Here is a 20382-nt window from a genome sequence, read left to right as displayed (position 1 = left end):
GATCATGGATGAAATATACAACTCACAGGTACGTGGCTGTAATATAATTAAGTAGCTTTTCTTCATACACCCCAATATAATCTATATAATCTATATATTTCTCTTCCTCACTTTCTCCCACACAGATCCAGGCGAGAAAATTAAACTAAAAGACTGCATTGCTTATGGGTGTTCACATAAAAACTGCATAATCCTCTGCCCTGTTTTCAGAGAAAGCTATTTCTGGAAGATGGAATCTAGGTCAAAAAGAAGAAGAAACTCTTGAAGGGGAAAAATAATTATTGCTGCCATGAAAGGCATTGAGGGGTCAATGCTGGATGATACGATTAGTAATGGGCCTCATTATGGGACTTCAGCTTTTCACAGATGGCTGCTGAGCTGCAGTACAGCAGTGATAGGTTGTTCCTTGCCCATTTTGTCACACATTTGGACTGCTTCTCAAGCTAGGTCCTCAGATGCTTTATCAGTGGCACACAGACTTGTGTCCAGATACACAGAATGCTCACAAGGACTGAGCGGCCATTTTCTGCCTAAGGCACAAAATCAAGGATATTTGTCAGTGCTTTAGAACAAAGGAGGTATTGTTGGAGTGCAAGCTTTCTTGGCACTCCTTTCTATCTTAATTCATTTGAGAGCTAGCTGTGGCTGTTCAGTAGTGAGAGAATACTTCACATAAGCTCAGAGATGTCAAGTCACACCCAACCTAGGGTGATCCCATAAGGTTTTGAAGGCAAGAGGCATTCAGCGGTGGTTTGCCATTGCCTTTCTCCTAGTAGCAACCCCTGTCTTCTTCCTCTCATCCAAATACTAGCCAAGATCAATTCTGTTTAGCAGTGTAGTTCTGACCAGCTTGGGCTAAGTTGGGCTATTCAGGTTGCTTCCTATGTTATAAGGGAAATAAACTACTTAGAATATCCAACTTTATCTATGCCTTCCAAGCACCATGGGCTCCCATCCTTCTGATGAAACCTCAACAGAAAGTGTTAAGTTGGGGGAATGTGTATCTTCCCCCCCATGTGATTACTCCTCAGGAGCTCCTGCATCTTTGCTTGTGATGTTGCATTAAAAAACAATCACAGCAAATGCTTTTAAAACATAACTTTTAAAAAATCACCTTGAATGATCAAAGTACAGGCCTCAGAACGTTGTCATTAATCTAGCCTCCATCTACTGAATCTTCCCTCTCCCGAAATGGCACTCTTGCTATAAAATTCCGACAATACCTTTCATGTGTGATAATGTATCAGTTCTGTATCATGTATCACTAGTCAGCAACTAACCTTACTGAAGGCCCTCATGGGCCAAGATGCTCTTTCCCAGCCAGGAAGTCTCATCATGGTCAGGGACCTGCCTATCTACGGGACTGCCTTTCCCCATATATCCCCCAGAGAGCACTGCGATCAGGGACAAAAAATCTGCTGTCTGCCCCTGGCCCAAAAGAAGCCAGGCTATGCGCAACAAGATCCAGGGCTTTCTCGGTGGCAGCACCAGAACTTTGGAACACCCTCCCAGAAGCTATAAGGGCCCTGCGGGATTTGTCGGCGTTCCGCAGGGCCTGTAAGACCGAACTGTTTAGACAGGCTTTTCTGGTTGATTGAAAATGGGCTGCCACCGGACATCCTACAGAAGCTGGCGATCATAGTCAGAACCCAAGACCGCCAGACTGGATTGAGACAGCGCAAATAGTTTTAAATTGATAAGTGAATTATGGTTTTATATGTTTTATGGAATTGATTGTTTTTATGATATTGTAAGCCGCCCTGAGTCCGCTTGCGGAGAGGGCGGGATATAAATGTAAAGTAATAAATAAATAATAAATAATAAATAAATAAATCATGGTCACAGTCATCAGTCCCTCTAGTTTTCACTCACGAGGATCAACTGCATTTCCCCAAGAGGCTGGATTTCACCCTGAGACTGCTGACAGTAGATACACTAATGTACAGAAGTATTATACTAGTAAAAGCAATGCTATTTATTAATTGATAATCAATATACTCCTAGTGCTCAGTGGCCTTTGGATTCATATGCACAATGATAGTGCAGGTCAGTCCAGCCCAAGCACAGAGCCTAGAGGGCAGCAGGTCCACATTAAGCAATGGCGAAATCTACATTTTTCCAGAGGTTGTTTCTTTCCCAGCATAACCATTTAGCTAGGGTCCCCTGAAACCCAGCATATATTATCTCTTTTTTCCTCACAAAGGAGAAAACTGAACAAAACTATCAGCCCCCCCATCCCCCAAGGAAACACAGCCAGGAGTACCTTGCGTTTCTTTATTAAAGCCAGTGATTCAAAGTAGCAGTAAAAAAAATAAGTCACTTAGATGAGCTGGTCTCACTATTTACCCCCTTCTCAAGGCACAATGGCTTCATCTGTGGCATGATCAAGGGAAGGTATTCACCTGTCTTCCTGGCTGTCAAATCTGAGCTAACCCATATATAGTGTGCAACCTATACCTGAATTTACAGAAAGAATTGGAACATTGTGTGGCTTATCAAGTATCTGATGGTTATTAAATTTTTCCTGCTCAACACAACACAGGCTTTAGTTTGCAGTGAGTAGGAGGCTTTGTTTTCATAAGGAAGATGTTTGGGGGGGCGGGAGAGAGAGAAATAAAGAATGGAATGCAAATGGATGGAAAAGTCAGCAAGAAAGAAAGGTCAAATGGGAGTGCAGAACTGTAATATTTCAGCTTCTTATATGTAAATGATACAAATAATACTATTCATAAAATGGCTAACAACTAACACTGTACAAAAAATGAAATGGAACACTGAATGAAAAAGCCACTTCGACTAGCATGGAGGGGTATTTAAAATTACTTTCCTCCACTTTCTGTATCGCATAAATAACTTCACAGCAGCATCCTTAGTATTGCTTTGTGAATATATCCTTATGTCCTCACACCAAGTTCATTTAAGTTGTTTGTTTTATTTCCTTTCCCCATTTTTCTAGCACCCACAATCCCCTGGGTCTTCCACATCATCACAAACACTGTTCTCTCCTCTCACTTAAGCTGCAGCACTGTAGCTTTTGTTGTTATTGGGGCTATTTCTACAGGGATGCTTTGCTCTGCTTTGGCTTCCTCACTGCAATGTTGTTTGGGGGATAATTCATGTGATGTCATTGTCTATTCATCCTGTTTCTGTAGTTGCCCCTGCTTTGCTGTGATCTGGTATGCTCTTCTTCGAGCAATCATAGTCAAATTGCCTTTTGGAGATGCATGGATAAGAAGGCATCCATTTTTGCAGGTTCTGCCAACATGAGCACCATTTTTGTTACTTCGGTCCCTCTGGCTGCCATTCCTACCCCACCTCCCTCTATGGAGGGCTGAAAAAAATGGAAATAGATGGCTCACTATAAAATTAGAACAGTACTGCAACAGTATACCAGTCCACAGGTTCCATTAAAAAATCTTCAGCCCATTTTGTTGCAGAGATATACAGGGAAAGGTCTAGGTTGCATATTTTCCCTTACATATTTTTTTGTAGAAAAAGCCCAGCAGGAACTCATTTCCATATTAGGGCACACCCCCTGACACCATCATTGTGTCACACAGGGCTTTTTGTAGAAAAAGCCCAGCAGGAACCTATTTACATATCAGGCCACACCCCCTGACACAAAGCCAGCTGGAATTGCATTCCTGTGTGTTCCTGCATATTTGTAATGAAAAAGGCAAGAGACATACTGGTAATTTAAAAACAAAAAAACCTCTCAGAGCTGGGAAATAGTACATTATTGGAGCAGACTGTTAGAATGCTATAGTGATCTTTTTAAAAGTCTGAAAGAAACCCTGTGTTGATGGGGGTTGGGGTAGGAATGGCAGCCACAAAAGGCTGAGCAATGGAAATCTCCATTGCCATGACAAATGCCTCTGCATTTTCAGCAGCCATAAGCGCTACACAGAAAATTGGTTTCAAGTGAAAAGAGCCCTTGTCTTCACCTGGCACCTGTCTCTTTAAAAACTTTATGGTACTTGAAAAGAATGCAGCTGCTACACCTCACATCCTAGTGTTCCAATGACTCCTTCACCCAACCTTTATTGTTTCCTGCTGACAGGCCAAATTGGAATTCTCTTCCAAAGGTGAAAATGGATTAATGGACCCATAATATTTTTAGGAGCTACAAGGCTTTTAATACAAGACAGACATCACTGTTAGGATGATTAAACACCTCCTCCTCCAGTGCCATTTCCCCCACTGTTGGTGGGGAAATCTGTGCCTGTAGAAATTCTCTCTGTTATGCAGCTCTTTAAAAAACCCCCAGATCCTCTGCTTGGAAAAAGGTAGAAACCCCTGTTTAGACGTTTTTGGATCTCGCTGTTGTTGGGATGAAATACGTGAAATTTGATTATAGTACAATATACAAGCATTCTGACTCTGTCTAATGTGTAATAAGCTGTCATAATAGCCTCTCTAGGAATGAGAGGGGATGTGGACCTGATCTCTTTGTCCTGAGGAAAACCCTTTTCCTATTCTATCAAAGAGGAAGAAAAGAATCTTAACAGAAGTGAGCTTTGTATTCCATTGACAAGTGCAATTTATTTTCCATGGAACAATCCATAAACCTCTAAGAGCCATGAATCCCATGCTGATTGCAGCCTGAACTGACTTTTTTGCAACACACATCATCATGATGCACACCATAGTTTTTATACAGCCATCGAAAGTCTTGTAGTCTCATGAGCCATGGTCCTTCTTGTGCACAATGAAAGCTTTCAAGCCCAAGACAACAGACTAAAATCCATCTCACAAAACAGCAAACCAGAATTATGGAACAAGCTTGGGAGCATCTTTGAGATTACACTCTCCATCTGTTTGCAAATTTATCACTTCCTTATTCACAAGAAATCATACTTTGGTATTCCATCCAAATCACAAACAATAGCTTGTTTTCTTGTCGTTCTTGGGAGACTGGACCAAACAAGTGCTGTGTACACAAGGATGAACAGAACAGTCTATTCAGAATGGGAGATCTGCCACAAGCACTTTATCCTTATATATTTTTCCCCCCACCAGTCCTATGGATTCATTGGTGTCCACACCCAAATAAGCACAGGTAGGATTGCAATCTAAGAAATAGGCTCCCTGGGAGAAAACTGAATACAATAAGATCCTTTCATGTTAAAATGCACATAATATATGCATATATATTATATAATATGCATATAATCATATTGCTTGACTTCAATCTTAAGTGCACTTGCTTGGAAGTAAGCCCCATTGAACTCAGTAGCACTGATTTCCAAGAAACATGCATAGAGTCAAGAAGTAACTTTGATAAAGCTTTGTTTAACCCAGCAAGGTTTTAAAATCTTGTCATTTTTGAAGGAAGCACTGGAGGTGGCCTTTTCTTTGAGATATTTCACTCATGTTTCAGCCTTGCCCTATGAGCAGGTCAGGTTCATGCTCGTCCCGTCACAACACAATCTCTTTCTGCCCATCTAGGGGAGAATATTAAATCCAACTCACTAAGGGTCTGCTATTCCAAATGAAGACAGTTAAAACACATAACTCCTGATGGTTTCTAAGGCCAGAAAGGGAGGCCTGACCTGAGCGCTCAGCTTGCTGTGAATGCAGTCAAGTCTTATTCTGGGGAGAAAGTGAGTATATTGCACTGAATAAGGGTGGAAACAGATATTTTGGCAGAGCATTGTAACCAGCCAACTGTTTCTTGGAAACAGGTCAATTCTAGCACAGAAATTTAACAAAGTATAGTTGTTTAAATTACCTAGAAATGGAGATAATACCTTTAAAGTATTTTCACTGAACCAGGCAGTTTTTGATATTGCTAAATCCTATGAAATCAGCTCTTAGTGGAAGACAAGACACTGAAAGAAGAAATTTGGGACAACTACTGATTGGAGCCTAATTTAAATGTCTAGAGTTTAAAACAGAAAATCTTCATCAGAATATCTAACAGCCCAATTTATACACATGTACAGTGGTGCTTTTTGCCTCCATTTTCAGATCAATATTATGTTTCAAAATAGTTTGCAATGCAGTACAAAAAGAAGTGAATGGAACTGCTTACTCCTCCATAAAAAGAGTCTTGCCTTGCCCTGCCTTGTACATGAATCTAGCCATCAAACTTCTTTTCAGTTAGGGCAGATGTCCCTAATCTTGTTGAACTTGAGGGTGCATTTAAGATTTTGAGAAGAAAGGGTGGGTGCCATAATCAAATGACTGTTATAAGAGCCAGTGGGGCCAGTTGCAAAGTTGCTACCATAGGGGCAGGGTCCAATCACAAAATGTCAGGGTGTTTCAAGCCAAGCATCCTCCTGGTTGTCGTTAGCTGCCCTGAGTCCGTTCACGGAGAGGGCGAGATATAAGTTAAAAATAAATAAATAAATAAATAAAGGTGGCAGCGGTTGCCAAAGGGTACTCCTCATAAAGGGCTCCTCTAGTCAAAAAAGAGGATGCATCCTGGGCCCTTCTGAATCATGTCTGACACCACTGTGGAGGAAAGCCAGGACTAGCTGTTTGCTGTGGAGAAGCAGCAAGTGAATGCAAGGAAACAGAATGGCGCTTTCACCCATAGGCATTGTGCTGGTGATCTTTGGATAGGGCTGCTGACTGCCTGGAGGAAAAAAAAATCCTGTCTCTTTATTAGTGGCATAATAGAATGTTAATTACTAGGTGATGTCACTTACTTCCATACTATGAATAGCTTCACCTACCAGTTTCACATTAAATTCTATTACAGAGACAGGGCATTTCCCCCCAGGTCGGCTGGTAATGCTACTGATTTAGGCCTTTGCTCCAAGCATGTTGGCAACACTACTGATTTAGACCTTTACCTTCTATTCATGTCCTATAAAGGTACTCAGGCAATTCAGTTCAATGTAATTCCCCCCCACCCCCAACATGTATGCCTCATCTATGCATACATGCCTGCCAAATGTTATATGGAAACAGCTCCTCCCACCCTGGCAATAGACTGCTGCTCTGTGTGACCGAGGAACTGCTTCACAGCCCCAAGTCTATTATAGAAGAATGCAAAGCTCAGCAGCTCATAGCAGAGCACAGGCTTTGCATACAGGAAGTCCCAAGTTTAAATCACACCATCTCCAGTTAAAAGGACTTAGGAAGCAGGCTGTGAACCTCTGAGACCTCAAAAAGTCACAGCCAGTAGGGCTAGGTAAGCCAATGGTCTGACTCACCCAGCTCAGAATTCAATCACTGTTTCACTGGAACAATGTTAACCAATGTTCTCTAAGCTTCAGAGTCTTGTGAGCAAAAATTCTACTTTGTGAGCTACTGGCATTAAAGTTGTGAGCTACTGCATACATTAATGTGCTCTGGGAACATCCTTCCTGAGTGAAGACAAAAGTGTGTGAGCTAGAGGCTAAAAATCTGTGAGCTAGCTCACGCTAGCTCAGTTTAGAGAGAGCACTAATGTTAACCAGCCAAAATTCTCTTCTCAATGCTGACTGAAAGCAATAGCCCCAAAGATACACACCATTTTTTTTAAAGAAAAGAGAAAAACCATTTTGCCTACTGTTGCTGGGAAGCGTCCGACTCCCGCTGATGCTGTTGGCTGGGGGTGGAGAGATGGACCGAACAGAGACGGTGTCCTCTTCCTGGGAGCAACCTGCCTGAATGGCTCGGAGGTAGCTGTGGCTCCGCGAGCGAAAGTAGCTGGGAAGAGGCAGATCCAGCACCTCCACAGCTGCTGACTCTGCTTCACTGTAGGTGGATTCACACAGGCCCTCATACTGGTCATTCAGCTCCACCTCTCTCACCTGTAGGGACACCAGCAGTTATCTTTTCTGTCAAAAGTACTTTTGGTTCCATATGTCTTATGAGGCTTCTTTAATTTGAATGCATTAGTCATGTTTGCAAACATATTAATTTGGTAAGGAAGGGTATGAAATGCGAGGCTAATAGGTGATGAAAGAGAGTCAGATGCTTGGGTTCGTCTATGTAATCTACTGTTTCCACAAACCAAAGCTTTCCTCTATGCAGGAATGCTTTGAGAGCTAGTTCCCTGGTGCCGTAAAGTAATTTGAGATCCTCAAAGAATGAGTACATGGAATTTCCATGAATGAGGAGGTGAAAGTACCAAGATGTGGAAAAAGAACTTTGCAGCCAATTAATCACTCTGTGATGCTCAAAACAAGATTTTGGTTATGTTTCCTAGTAAGACTCCCACATCTGATAATCTAACCCTGAGCAATGGATTGTAGTTGCAACTAGGAAGAATTTTTTCTATTATTTTTCACTAAAGCCATAAGATTTAACACAAAATATTTGATTTAGGCATCTTGGGTATTACTTTCCCCATCCTAGAGACCCTCTTAGCACCTGTCCTATATAGCCTTTCTGGTGAGATCCTATCTTCCTCTAGAAATAACTAAGCAAGTTTGGTATTTATCACCAAAACAAGCACAGTTGATACCAATTCATTTGGAGGAGTCATTCCTATATCATTAATTCAACAAAGCAAACCAGAGCAGCAAGGGTCACACTTAATTAGCCCGTTTAACTTTATCTGCCTTCTCTCTTAGCTTCCAGACCTTTCACCAGTGCCTGGACTTGATGCCTAGGGTCTATGAAATTGTTTCCTTCTCTTATTTCCAATAGACTCATTCCAATCTACTGACTTTTAGCCAGGTTTGGCTTCATCACAGAAAAATTACTCTCAGGCTTCACTGCAGTACTGAAAGGCAACAGAGAATCTCTCACAGCAATAAACCACCTTGAAATATCCATGAGGATGTTTTGTCTCTCTGCTACTTCCAGTCACCTCATTCCAGATTCTCTTTCCTTCACTCAGCAAGCTCAGGCATCAAGCCATGATTCTTCCTTAAAAAGCAACTCACTTTAACTGCTCTAAGAGCTGAATACCCACATAAAGGGCAGTAGAATATGGTCAGTACCTGCTCTTCTTGTGTAAATATCTGTGGAATAAAGGAGGACTGTCCAAATATCTGGAAGAAAGAGTTGGAGAAGATTAAAGCGCAAGGAATGGAGATCTCACTGCTTCAGTAAAGAAGCACTTCACAGGAGCCACAGACTAATAATGACCATACAACAGTTTCATCTGTGATGTTTACATGGAGCAGCAGAACAACCCACAACTTCTAGGACAACTAATGAAGCATGACAAGACAAAATTCTACAGGCCAGTCATTGAAATCCTTGGAGACATTTAACACTGTGAGACAAAGTTCATTCTGAAACCAGGTGGTGAGACAATCTATCACAATTTACACCAAAAGCTTAAATTCCAGTTGCCACTAATGATGGTGAGTGGTACAAAATCTTTGTGGAAACAACATCCAGGAATAGACTGAGAAAGGGGAGAGAGGCATATTAGTCTATGTGTCTACACGTCTGCTACCCAATACAAACCTATTGTGCAATCACAATCGCCATGCTTAGAATGGCAAAGCATAGCAAAATGATCCATCTTCCATGGGTAAACTAGCTCCTGCCAAGCTACTGCTGAGATCAACTCTTAGACCCTGCTATGCAAGGACAGACACAGTGCAGCTATTATATTGACTGTCAGACTGTGCTAACGAATTAAGGAGATTTACTCAAGGCAAACCACACACCTGAGACCAGTACAGGAAAAGATGTACCATAATCTCAGTGGCTGCAAACAGCCATACACAGGATAAATGCATTCTTAAAGCAGAACAGGACTTCAGCTTCATTTATTTGCCCCCGTAAAACAAGACATGGCTTAACAGACTGGCTGCTGCAAAGACATCTATCCCATTCCATTTCACAGAGCAGAGCAGCTATCCAAAGACTTGTATGGAATATTCTCATTCGTCTACATATCTGTCCAGAATTATGCTAGGAAAGTAAAATTTTGTGGCTCAGATGTAAAGGCTCTGCTCTGCATGAAGAAGGTCCCAGGCTTTCAATCCCTGGCATCTCTTGCTAAAAGATTCAGGTAGCAAGAGTTGTAAAAAACCTTAGCTTGAAACCCGCGAGAGCCACTGCCAGTCTGAGTAGATTATATGAGGCAGTTTCATGAGCTTAAGATCTCAAATAGTTTTAGGAGAAACCTCTAGTGGTAGTGACAGAGGAGAAGAAGAAATTAGATTTATACCTTGCCCTTCACTACCTGAAGGAGTCTCAGAGCAGCTTACAATCTCCTTTCCCTTCTTCTCCCCACAACAGGCACCCTGTGAGGTGGGTGAGGCTGAGAGAGAGCTCTCCCATAACTGCTCATTAACAAAACAGATCTGAGAGAACTTGTGGCTGACCCAAGGTGACACCAGCAGGTGCATGTGGAGGAATGGGGAATCAAACCTGGTTTTTCCAGATAAGAGTCAACCACTACACCAAACTGGCTCTCAAACTGGTGGTTTAACATTTCAGTACTTTCAAAGCTGAATTCGCATATCAGATAGCAGTTGCTCTCCTTTGCCATATAAATCAAGAATTACGGTACCAGATGGACTTCTTCCTAACTTGTTATTATGTCTTCCACAGTGGCCAATGCAAGAAAGGTGAAGTTTTAATTTATACAAGTAATTATTTTCTCAGTTCGCAGTTGCTTATCCCCAGATATCAGATCCTCTGTTTGGGGACACTCTGAAAATGAGCATGACTGTTCCCATCTTCTTGTTTCTGACTCAATCTAGGCCCTTTTAACAATGTATTCTTACAGGTCAGTAATGAAATGTGTTGAAAACCGCTTTCTTTTGTTGATTTTAAGCCTGATGCTTGTTGGTTTTGTATGTGGGTCTCCTAATTGTTCCATCAGGTTTCCTTCTTTCTCCGAACTAAGCTAATCTCATATGGAACATGTAGGTGTTCTTAGTGCACTAGTATATCAACTAATGCATAGGGCCAATGCAAGATCTTTTGTAATTTTCTTGGTGCTTTCTTAATGTACCACTATTAAATATACCACTATTGCCATGTTCCTTTCAGTGAAAGAAGTGCATCATTAGCTCACAAATCCTGTAAAACTGTTTCAAAAGCTTGCATGAGAGGTAAAATTATCCACAAATGAAAGCTGATATGTGCACGTGGTATGACGAAAAACACCCATTCAAAGTATCCAAATGACTGTCATTTTTTAAAAAAAATAGTCAGCATGTAAGAGATGCTGTATACAACGATAAAGGCTAACTTTTGGTATTTAAAACTGGTATTTATAATCTACCACATATACAAATAATCAGCTTTTGTTTGTGGGTAATCTGGATGTATCCTTTATTGTTGTCATATACCATTGTGGGAATATGTATTAGTAGGATATCTAGTACTTTCCGGCATGAGGAGGCCCAAAATAATCAAATATCACAGTTCTGTTCACAGGTAGCATATAGTTAGGAAAGTTTCAAGAGGATCACTGCCAAAATTTGAATTATGGGTGGGCTGATTATGAATTATGGGTGGGCTGATTATGAATTATGGGTGGGCTGATTCAATACATGATTGCATCAGTATCTGAGAATCACTATGTTCACAATGCTCACTATCAATATTACTGAGTTCACAATGCTCTCTTTTCAACAGCCCTAATAACTGGAAAAAAACCACCCTTATTACAAATGTGAATGATATGCCTGGGATCAAGAAGTACATCCAGTTCAATACCCTGAAGGAAAATGCTTATTCCTAGGATCTATTCCAAATCTCAGCAAAATGTTCAAAAAGAATGGGGAAATGCTTCTGAGACTCTGATATTTAGGACCAAGATGCCAAGAATTTCCATTGACAGAGACCTTCCTCTTCAAGGACTGGCTAAAGGAATTCGTTCATATGTGAAATGAGTTTGATATTCTTGATTTGGAACATCCAGAATATTGATGATTATTATTTCTCACTGGAGAAATGTAACATAGCCTATTTTCTGAGGATCTCAAAAGAGTATCACAAAGTACTTTTACAGAGCAAACACACCAACATACAGACAAATGGAAGATGCACAAACACCACAAATACAGACTGCACTCATATTTGGTCTTGTTGTGTTCCGCATTGCCCATTATGTCCATAGCACCACCCACTACTCTTTGTTGCCTCCTCCCAGCATGCAATTAGATTCAAGTTGACTTTTCCCAAGGGCATTTTGACCTGATTAACAGCTTTTGGAAGCCTCTGAATCAAATGAGAAGGCCACCTATCAACACCGTCTGGCTCAAAACACTTCAGAAACATTTTTAGGAATAATTTTCTGCATGTATTCAAGTTTTCACAAGACTACTCACTGTATCAAAATCCTACTAATGTTGCTGATGGTACCAGATAGTCCAGATGTACTAACTGGCAGTAGGATAATAACTTATTTATTCTTCTTCTTTGCTATTGCACAACTCACTCCTTAATGGTTTAAGGAAAGAGGCAGAAGTTGCAGTCCAATGGAAGGAGGAATAATTGGGTAATGGCCTTGACTGGATGTGCATCCTTCAGATAATAGGGTAAAAGGCTTTTGAAGACAGGGCCTGGTATGGGCTTTTGAAGACTTAGGGCCAACTGTTCAATTCCTCAGCAGAACAACATTACTATTTTCAGATGAGGGGGTGGCATTTTCTGCTGTTTTCTCCTCTCACTGCAGCTTCCCCCTTTGCCCACTACTCTTCTCCTGGTGGTCCACTGACACCCCTACCCCGAATAAAATTTCAGGGGCCTCAGTGAGCTGCAGCAGGAAGGGAAATCAGGAAAGTTCCACTCTGAGAAGTCTGTAGACAACTGGATACACCCAGTGTGCAAATGAGAAGTGAGGCTGATTCTTCTAGAGTTTGTTATGGTTTGTAGTAAGTTACGAGAGAGCATAATTTGGTCATGATTCATTTAGACTCGTTACCTTCCTCCACATAATTCAAGCATTGCTATAACAGCCTTTCACATGGGCTTTATCAGCCATACATATTTATAATTTTGCCTATTTCAAAGGCTAATCACCATATGTCCATTCTAATGAATGACCAAGGTAACTAACAAAAAATAAACACGAATCCATACATCAATAATTCTAAAAATGGCCTGCAGTTCCCTTTATCTCCTATGTGGGGCAAGTGAGGGGGTCTATGGGAATGTGTAGATAAATGGTGCATATCTGGAAGCGGTTGGGGATTCTGAAGGAGAATGCAGGAGAAGAACCCTATAAAGCTGCTGACAAATGTGAACTATATACAGTAGAAATTATTGCCTTTTCATCTGCAGTAATATTTGGAAAAATGTTCATGTTTGGTGTGCTACAGAGTCTCTTTCGCTGTTAGTGCTCAAGTGTGTATGTTCTTAATGTGTGATAGAAAGTCTTATAATTCAATCGTTAATACATGCAACAGAAAAAAATTGGTTTAAGTGTCATGTGTGAAAGTGATCTCATTAAGCTATCTCTTTCCATGTTAGTGGGAACAGTCTGTCCTGCAGTCTCCCAGCTACCATCCCACTTGAACACAGGTCTTAGTTGCCTAGCTGCCCCTGCTACTGGCTCTTACCTGGTTGATGGAACTGGACTCGTTGAGGTTTTCTGTAATCTGGTTGTATTCTTCCTCCCAGCTGGGGAACTTTGGAGGCAAGAGGATCTCAACAGAGTCTAGTCGGTCCAGACTTCTGTAGAATGAGAACAGGGACACTGAAAGGATGACCAATTAACCAGACAAGAGATGTAATCATGGATCTTGTTGGCAATCAGCTACTGCAAAAGACCTTTACACCAATTTCATTTTCTGTGTAAACACAATGCTTTCATTCCTTTAATATATAGCCCAATAATTTACTCAGAAGCAAGCCCCATTGAGTTCGCTGGGGTTTACTCCCAAGCAAGAATGCATAGGATTGCATACGTGCCACTTGATGTTATGTGCAGTTACGTGAAAGCTAAGTTCCATTGGGCTCAAAAGTGCCCAGGAAGAGTACCCAGAAATAAGCACACAGACTAAAGTCCTATTGAATCTAGGTCCTTTCTACACTAGACTTTTATCCTGGTTCAGCCCTGTCCTCGAAATAACATTCTACACTACACTTGAGTTCACCCCTGATTGTATCTCAGGGTTTTTTTGGTTTCCACACTACACTTGAGTTCACTCTTGCTTTTATCTTGTGTTTTTATTTTGTGTCTACATTACACTAAGTTTACTCCAGTTTTGCACCACGATTTTCCCTGGATATATGGATTCCCAGCATTTTCCTGCAAGGTAAATGAATGTGAGTTGAACTCAGAGAACCCAGGTAGAGGTTCAAGTGTAGAAAAGGCCTGGTGGATCTTACTTCAGGGTAAACCTAATTAGGACTGTGTGACCTTAAATATTTGCATTTGTCTATGCTGACATGGGCTAAAAGCATGGACTTTAAAAATTAAAGTATTCAGGATTCTAGAAAGAGATTGATCTATTTTGCTTTGTCAAAATGCAACTACCACAAATGTGGGCCAATTGTTGGCCTTCCTATATTACTGTACTTAGGAAAAAGGGCTCCCTTGGCATTGTATCCCTCTTACGGGGAAGCAAGCATATAGCCAGATGCTCTTAAGAAGGCAAACAGCAACATGGCTAACCTTTTCCTTCTTAAATGCACAGTTAAATGATTGACTGATGTCCCTGGAAAGTCAGTTGTGGGAATACAACACTATAAAATGTGCCCATGGCATGCTTTCAGCTGTTCTGAAGAAAGGCCATGCACACACTAGCCAGAGCAGTAAATGGCCACAGGGTGGCAATAGTGCTCCACATTAATATATTGTCTGCCCATCACTGAGCAATTTATGTTTCTCATGTTGAAGTAAAAAACTGCAGGGGCACTCTTGCCTCTTCAAACTCATTTGGCTCCTCCTCAAACTCATTTGGCTAAACATATCTCCAAGACTTCAACACCAATATGTGTAAAACAAATCCCACTGACAAAGCTGGAAAGCTGATTTGCTGGACAATGTGATGCTGGGAATGCCCCGTTGCCAGCAAGCCCAGACCCCAGGCCAAGGCTAGACAAGCCAGCCCTCCTGTGGCTATAGCAGGGTTTTTTCTTCCCTAAGGATTATCAGAAGGAGACTGAGACTGGGAAGGGCTGCCATTAAGGAGCCGGAAAGGATCCTTAAGTGCAAGGTTGTATCACCAGCAACAAAGATCAAGGTAATTCATTTCATACCACAGTATTCCCCATTACTATGTATGGGAATGAAAGTTGGATAATGAAAAAAGGTGACAAGAAGGAAGCTGATTCATTTGAAATGTGGTATTGGAGGAGCATTGTATGGATAACCATGGACCACCAAAAAGACAAATTAAATGGGCTGTAGATCCAATTGAGCCCGAACTCTGATCAAATCGAGCCTGATCTCCATCCATAGGAGTTAAAATAACAACTGAGACTATCTTGATTAGGTCACATTAGAGAAGATAACACGCACTGTAAAAGACAACAATACTAAGAAAAGCAGAAGGCAGCAGAAAAAGAAGACTCAACATGAGATGGATTGACTCAGTCAGGAATGCCACAAGCCTTAGTTTGCAAGGCTTCAGCAAGGCTGTTAATGACAGGATATTTTGGAGGTCATTAATTTGTAGAATCATCATAAACTGGAAACAACTTGGCGCACACACAGGGATCAGCAAACCAGTTTGCGGGGGAGGGGTGCTGAACCTGCTTCTTGATGTCCAGTTTGTAAAAAGAGAGAAGCTGCATCTGATCCCTGCCTAGAAGTTATGTGCTCTCATCTGGAAGCTGTAATTTCATAAGGTTTTTGTTGTGCCAGTTGCTTCATAGGAAATGAGAAAGAGAAGGCATCTGAAATATATTCTGGGTCCGTCACCAGTCTGTCACCAATTCCCAGTTTTATCAGTGAATTTTTTAAAAGTTTCTGTTTAGATCTAGTATGCTAAATTTAGCTAGGTGTCATACATTCCTTTAGATGGAGACTTGCCGTCAGGTTAGGAAGATTCATATTTATAAGATGGGTGCATCAAAGGGCCAGCAGGTCTGCATCCTTTAACCTTTATATATCGTCTTCCTTTAACCAGAGATTCCAGTGCAAATGCATTAATACCCCATGTTACTAGATGCAAAGCTGAGAGGAGCCTTGGATCTAAATGGAGGCTGGCAAAACACATAATTGGTGGTACCCAATGCCCAATGAATACAGACATTTTCCCACAATATACAGATTTTGTAACGTGTGAAAAAGCCATTATGTGATAGGTAGATGTCAGGATTTTCAGAACCTGCAGAAGGATCAAACTTAATTGCATTATTTGAACTGCAATGGATGCATTACTTTGATTAATTTAACATGGTTCTGTCCCCAAGGCTGTTTGGGTGCTCATGGATAACAAACAACAAATAACAATCCTTGCCTGGAATTAGTGGCTTCACTGTGCACCCAACCATTCTAATGTGCACATAGAGTCTGCCCTACCTAATTCTCTGGCATGGACATGTCAATACATGCAACAGAGATCCCCCTCTGGACATGTGGAGAACTCTGCTGAGTAAACAGGGCAGTTCCTGTGCATCAGAGTCCAACAAGCTTTTGTATTGTGACCAGTGTCCAGTGTTGTATCAGCGTTATGCTGTTCACATCTTAAAACATAAACTAAATCTAGATGTGAAGCTATTATAATGAAGAAGTCTTATGGCAAACATCCAGGAAAAGAGAGCTCTTGGGCTGATGGCTGGTCTGCAACTTTTATCTGACCATGTCCCATATCCCAGCAAAAGGTACAATCACAAAAACCTGTCTGTGTTAGCAGAATCACCAGAACTTCCCCAGATATTAGTAAAATGCAACTTTATAAACAATCATCCCAACTCTATTTGCATGGTTTTTGAATCTTTTTTGGCTTAATGTTCTGGAGAACTGAACAAGTTTCAGAAAACCAAGAGATTCCCCCAGAGTGACCAGCAGATGGTGCTAGAGCTCACATTTTTATACCAGTAAAGCCCGGACTGTCTTTATTGACCATTTTCCACGGCCATTGGCAAGCTCTCCTGGAGCCTTCTTTATTGCATTTGCTGAGGTTCCTTGAGAGCCGAAATGTTCTTGCCCTGGGAGTGGAAGGGCAGGGCAAAGACAGGACAAAGGCTGGAAGCAAAATGTAGAACTTTTCATTGTTCTTCTAATAAATACAACGGGGAAACTAGAAGCGACCTTTAAATTTTTGTCTTCTCTGTGGACAGGAAACAGCGGTCGCATGCCAGTTTGGATGAAGGAGTGGTTTAAAGGGCCACAGGATAAACTGCGACTGCTCCTGGGAACATTAATGGGAATTTAAAATTTTATTGTAAAAATTTATGCAAAGAACATTATTGCATCCATGGCCTCTTTGCCATTTGAGTCTGAACTAGCCCTCTTTTCTGCAGGATGCTTTTCCTTCCAAAGTCCAGAACTATTCATCTCCCTTTCCTCCATCCCTCTGACCTAACTCCCAAAGCCTCCAGTCCAAAAAAGATTTCCATTTCTTTTCTCATATACATTAGTTTCACATTATATTGATTCAGCACCAGCTGTTCTGGTCAGGAAGGAAACTTCTGCAGCTGGGGAGAAACACGTGACAGCTCCAGACATTACAGCTGCAGTGTGAGCTATTTTATTTTTAAAGATATCTATCAAGGCAAAGAAGAACCTTGTGAAACCCTACAGATGAACCAGTTCATGGTGGGATAAGATTTTGCAAGTCACAGTTGACTTTGTCAGATACAAGAGTCACTATATAGAGTTGGCACATGCATAAAAGATGGGCTCTAGCTCTCAAAAGCTGATGACCCAGTAAATGAGTTCATCTTTAAAGTGTTGCAAAACTCTTCCTTGTTTTGGCTGCAGCTGACTAAGATGGTTAGCATCAGCATGAAATTGATCCCCAAGGCAGTTTATAATATTGTGATGTCCTTGGGGCCAGAGGCTGTTTCTCCATCCAGGCACTGGATCATTTTTCAGCCTCTTTAATAAAAAAACAGACACCATGAGAGCTGTTAAGGCTGTGGTTTATTGCACAGCTCATCTGAAAGAACAGAGTTCCAGGTTCACATGCTCTGTTATAGTCAGGGACGCATCTATCCCTCGTTGCCTCCACTTACTTCTGTTAAGGCTCTGGTCATCTGGTCTTTACCACAGAGACTGGGGGAATTCCTAGAGCACTGTTCAACAGTGACATCACGTCTAAGTTTTCATGCAAAAGTGAAGTCACTGTGTAACACAAAAACCCTTCCCAGGGTTTTTTTTTTTTTGTAGCAGGAACTCTTTTGCATATTAGGCCACACCACTCTTATGTAGCCAATCCTTTAAGAGCTTACAGGGCCTACAGGACTGGCTACATCAGAGGGGGTGTAGCCTAATATGCAAAGTTCCTGCTACAAAAGAAGCCCTGCTCCTCCCCAGACGATGCCTCTCAGATTACTAGGTGAGGGCCTGGCAAACTCTATCTGGTCTAGCTACCTAGATGCCTTTACATATTGTCTCTTAGCCACTGTAGTAAGGCACTAAGATGAGGAAGGAACTATTATTCTCCTGGTCAGGAATGCCACCTCCTTGGCCCATGGGAGGAGCTGATCCTGTCTGCCCTCCAAATTCACAGGCCTTTCCAGTTCTCTGGCTTCCTGCCCAGATGGCTCTCTCCCCCTCCCTTCCTCCTATTCTAATCTTTTATTCTCCTTCCTCTTAGACTACCCATGAACAAGCTTTTACTCCCAAGGACTTCCCTATGTCTGAGGCACATTTTATCCCCAAGAAGACTTATACTGGTAGATTTCAAACCTACCTGGACTTCTGGTATTTTTGGGACCCAGTCTTGCCTTTCTCTCTTCCTGATAACCCCTCTCTTGGGTTGTTTCTTGATTTCCCCACTGAATACCCCAACCTGAGATATCACAGGGTGTGATTAATATATTAAATGTATATGAGAAACTGAGTTTTATCTTCCGCTTCCCCCAAGGAGCTCTAGGTGGTATCCATGGATCTCTTCTCATTTGTTTTATCTCACAGTAACTTTGTGAGGTAGGTTAGGCTGCAAGACAGGGATTGGTCCAACGTCACCCAGTGAGCATCCTGACTGAGTGGGAATGCGGAGAAGTCTCCCAGCTTGCCTCTTTGGAATGGAGTGGCTAAAAAAAAAGATGGCCCTTCTTACTATAGTTAATAAAAACCTGTAGTTTAAAGGAACTTATCTCAGAGCTAACAAGAACTTAAAAAAAAAAACCTGCTATGCAGATTGCTAGGACAAACTTATTTTTACTACCATTAGGAAATAGGGTTGCCAATCCGCAGGTGGGGGCAGGGGATCCCCTGGTTTGGAGACCCTCCTCCTGCTTCAGGGTCGTCAGAAAGCGGGGGGAGGGGAGGGAAATGTCTGCTGGGAACTCTATTATTCCCTAGGGAGATTTATTCCCATAGAAAATCATGGAGAATTGATCTGCAGGTATCTGGGGCTCTGGGGGGGCTGTTTTTTGGGGTAGAGGCAACAAATCTTCATTATAGCATCTAGTGCCTCTCCCCAAAATACCCCCCAAGTTTCAAAAAGATTGGACCAGGGGGTCCAATTCTATGAGCCCCAAAAGAAGGTGCCCCTATCCTTCATTATTTCCTATGGAAGGAAGGAATTGAAAAGGTGTGCCGTCCCTTTAAATGTGATGGCCAGAACTCCCTTGGAGTTCATTTATGCTTGTCACACCCTTGCTCCTGGCTCCGCCCCTAATGTCTCCTGGCTCCACCCCCAAAGTCTCCTGGCTCCACCCCCAAAGTCCCCAGATATTTCTTGAATTGGACTTGGCAACCCTATTAGGAAAGGATCTGTGGGTGATAAAGAAATTAAACACACCCTTCCTTAGAAATAAAAAAAGATGTTTCTAGTCCTTATGACTCCTAGAAAAATCTTGGAAACTGAGAGTAATTTGTAATGGGATATTAATAAACAGGAAGTTAAATAGAAACTCTAGTAGAGGACAGGGCCCTTCATGACCTGCAAAGTTTGTCATTCCTCATTTCAGGATTCTATTCACAGGATGCTGCTACTGCAGCCTACATATCACAAGTGCCCATACCTTTCCCCTTAGCCATCCCTGCAGTTAATACGGGAAAGGAGCTCATGGGCCCAGCTCATGCTTCATCTGAACTGTTACCAGAAATCCAGGTAGAACCCACTGTCTACAGAGCTTCCTGTTAATGGCAGTACCTCTGGGTGGTGCTCTGCTCACTCAGTGACTGTTGAGTGGCCTTGAGGTAACTCTGCCTTCGTGCTGCAGTTTTCGGGGATGGCTTGGGGCTGGTTTCAGAGTCTTCACTGTCGTCATCCCCCATGGCTTTGATATAGCTCCCGCTCCGCATGCGTCGACATGGGATTTCATTGTCTTTGTCCTTCGTCAACGTATTATTCCAGTCTCCCTGAGGCACCTGCAGAAAAAAACAACCAAAATGAAACAGAGCACAGTGATGGTATATGGCAAGGTAAGAAAGATGGGCCCTGGGCATATTGTGGA

At 41.9% G+C, this 20382-nt stretch overlaps 1 protein-coding gene across 2 annotated transcripts in view; it reads right to left on the bottom strand.

The window, feature by feature from the left end:
* DLGAP4 (DLG associated protein 4) overlaps positions 1-20382 on the bottom strand; it is a 422133-nt gene that overhangs the window by 67256 nt on the left and 334495 nt on the right. For both annotated transcript variants that reach the window (XM_060230962.1, XM_060230961.1), the window contains 4 exons: positions 20079-20296; positions 13419-13533; positions 8883-8933; positions 7502-7745 (listed from right to left, as the gene is read on the bottom strand). In XM_060230962.1, the coding sequence (XP_060086945.1) occupies positions 7502-7745; positions 8883-8933; positions 13419-13533; positions 20079-20296 (628 nt within the window). The remainder of the gene's footprint in view (positions 1-7501; positions 7746-8882; positions 8934-13418; positions 13534-20078; positions 20297-20382) is intronic.

The sequence above is a fragment of the Heteronotia binoei genome, chromosome 2 (genome assembly GCF_032191835.1).
Source record: "Heteronotia binoei isolate CCM8104 ecotype False Entrance Well chromosome 2, APGP_CSIRO_Hbin_v1, whole genome shotgun sequence".
In the NCBI taxonomy this organism is placed as follows: domain Eukaryota; kingdom Metazoa; phylum Chordata; class Lepidosauria; order Squamata; family Gekkonidae; genus Heteronotia; species Heteronotia binoei.
The sequence above is the reverse complement of the archived record's forward strand: the minus strand, read 5'-3'. Positions and strand labels throughout refer to the sequence as shown.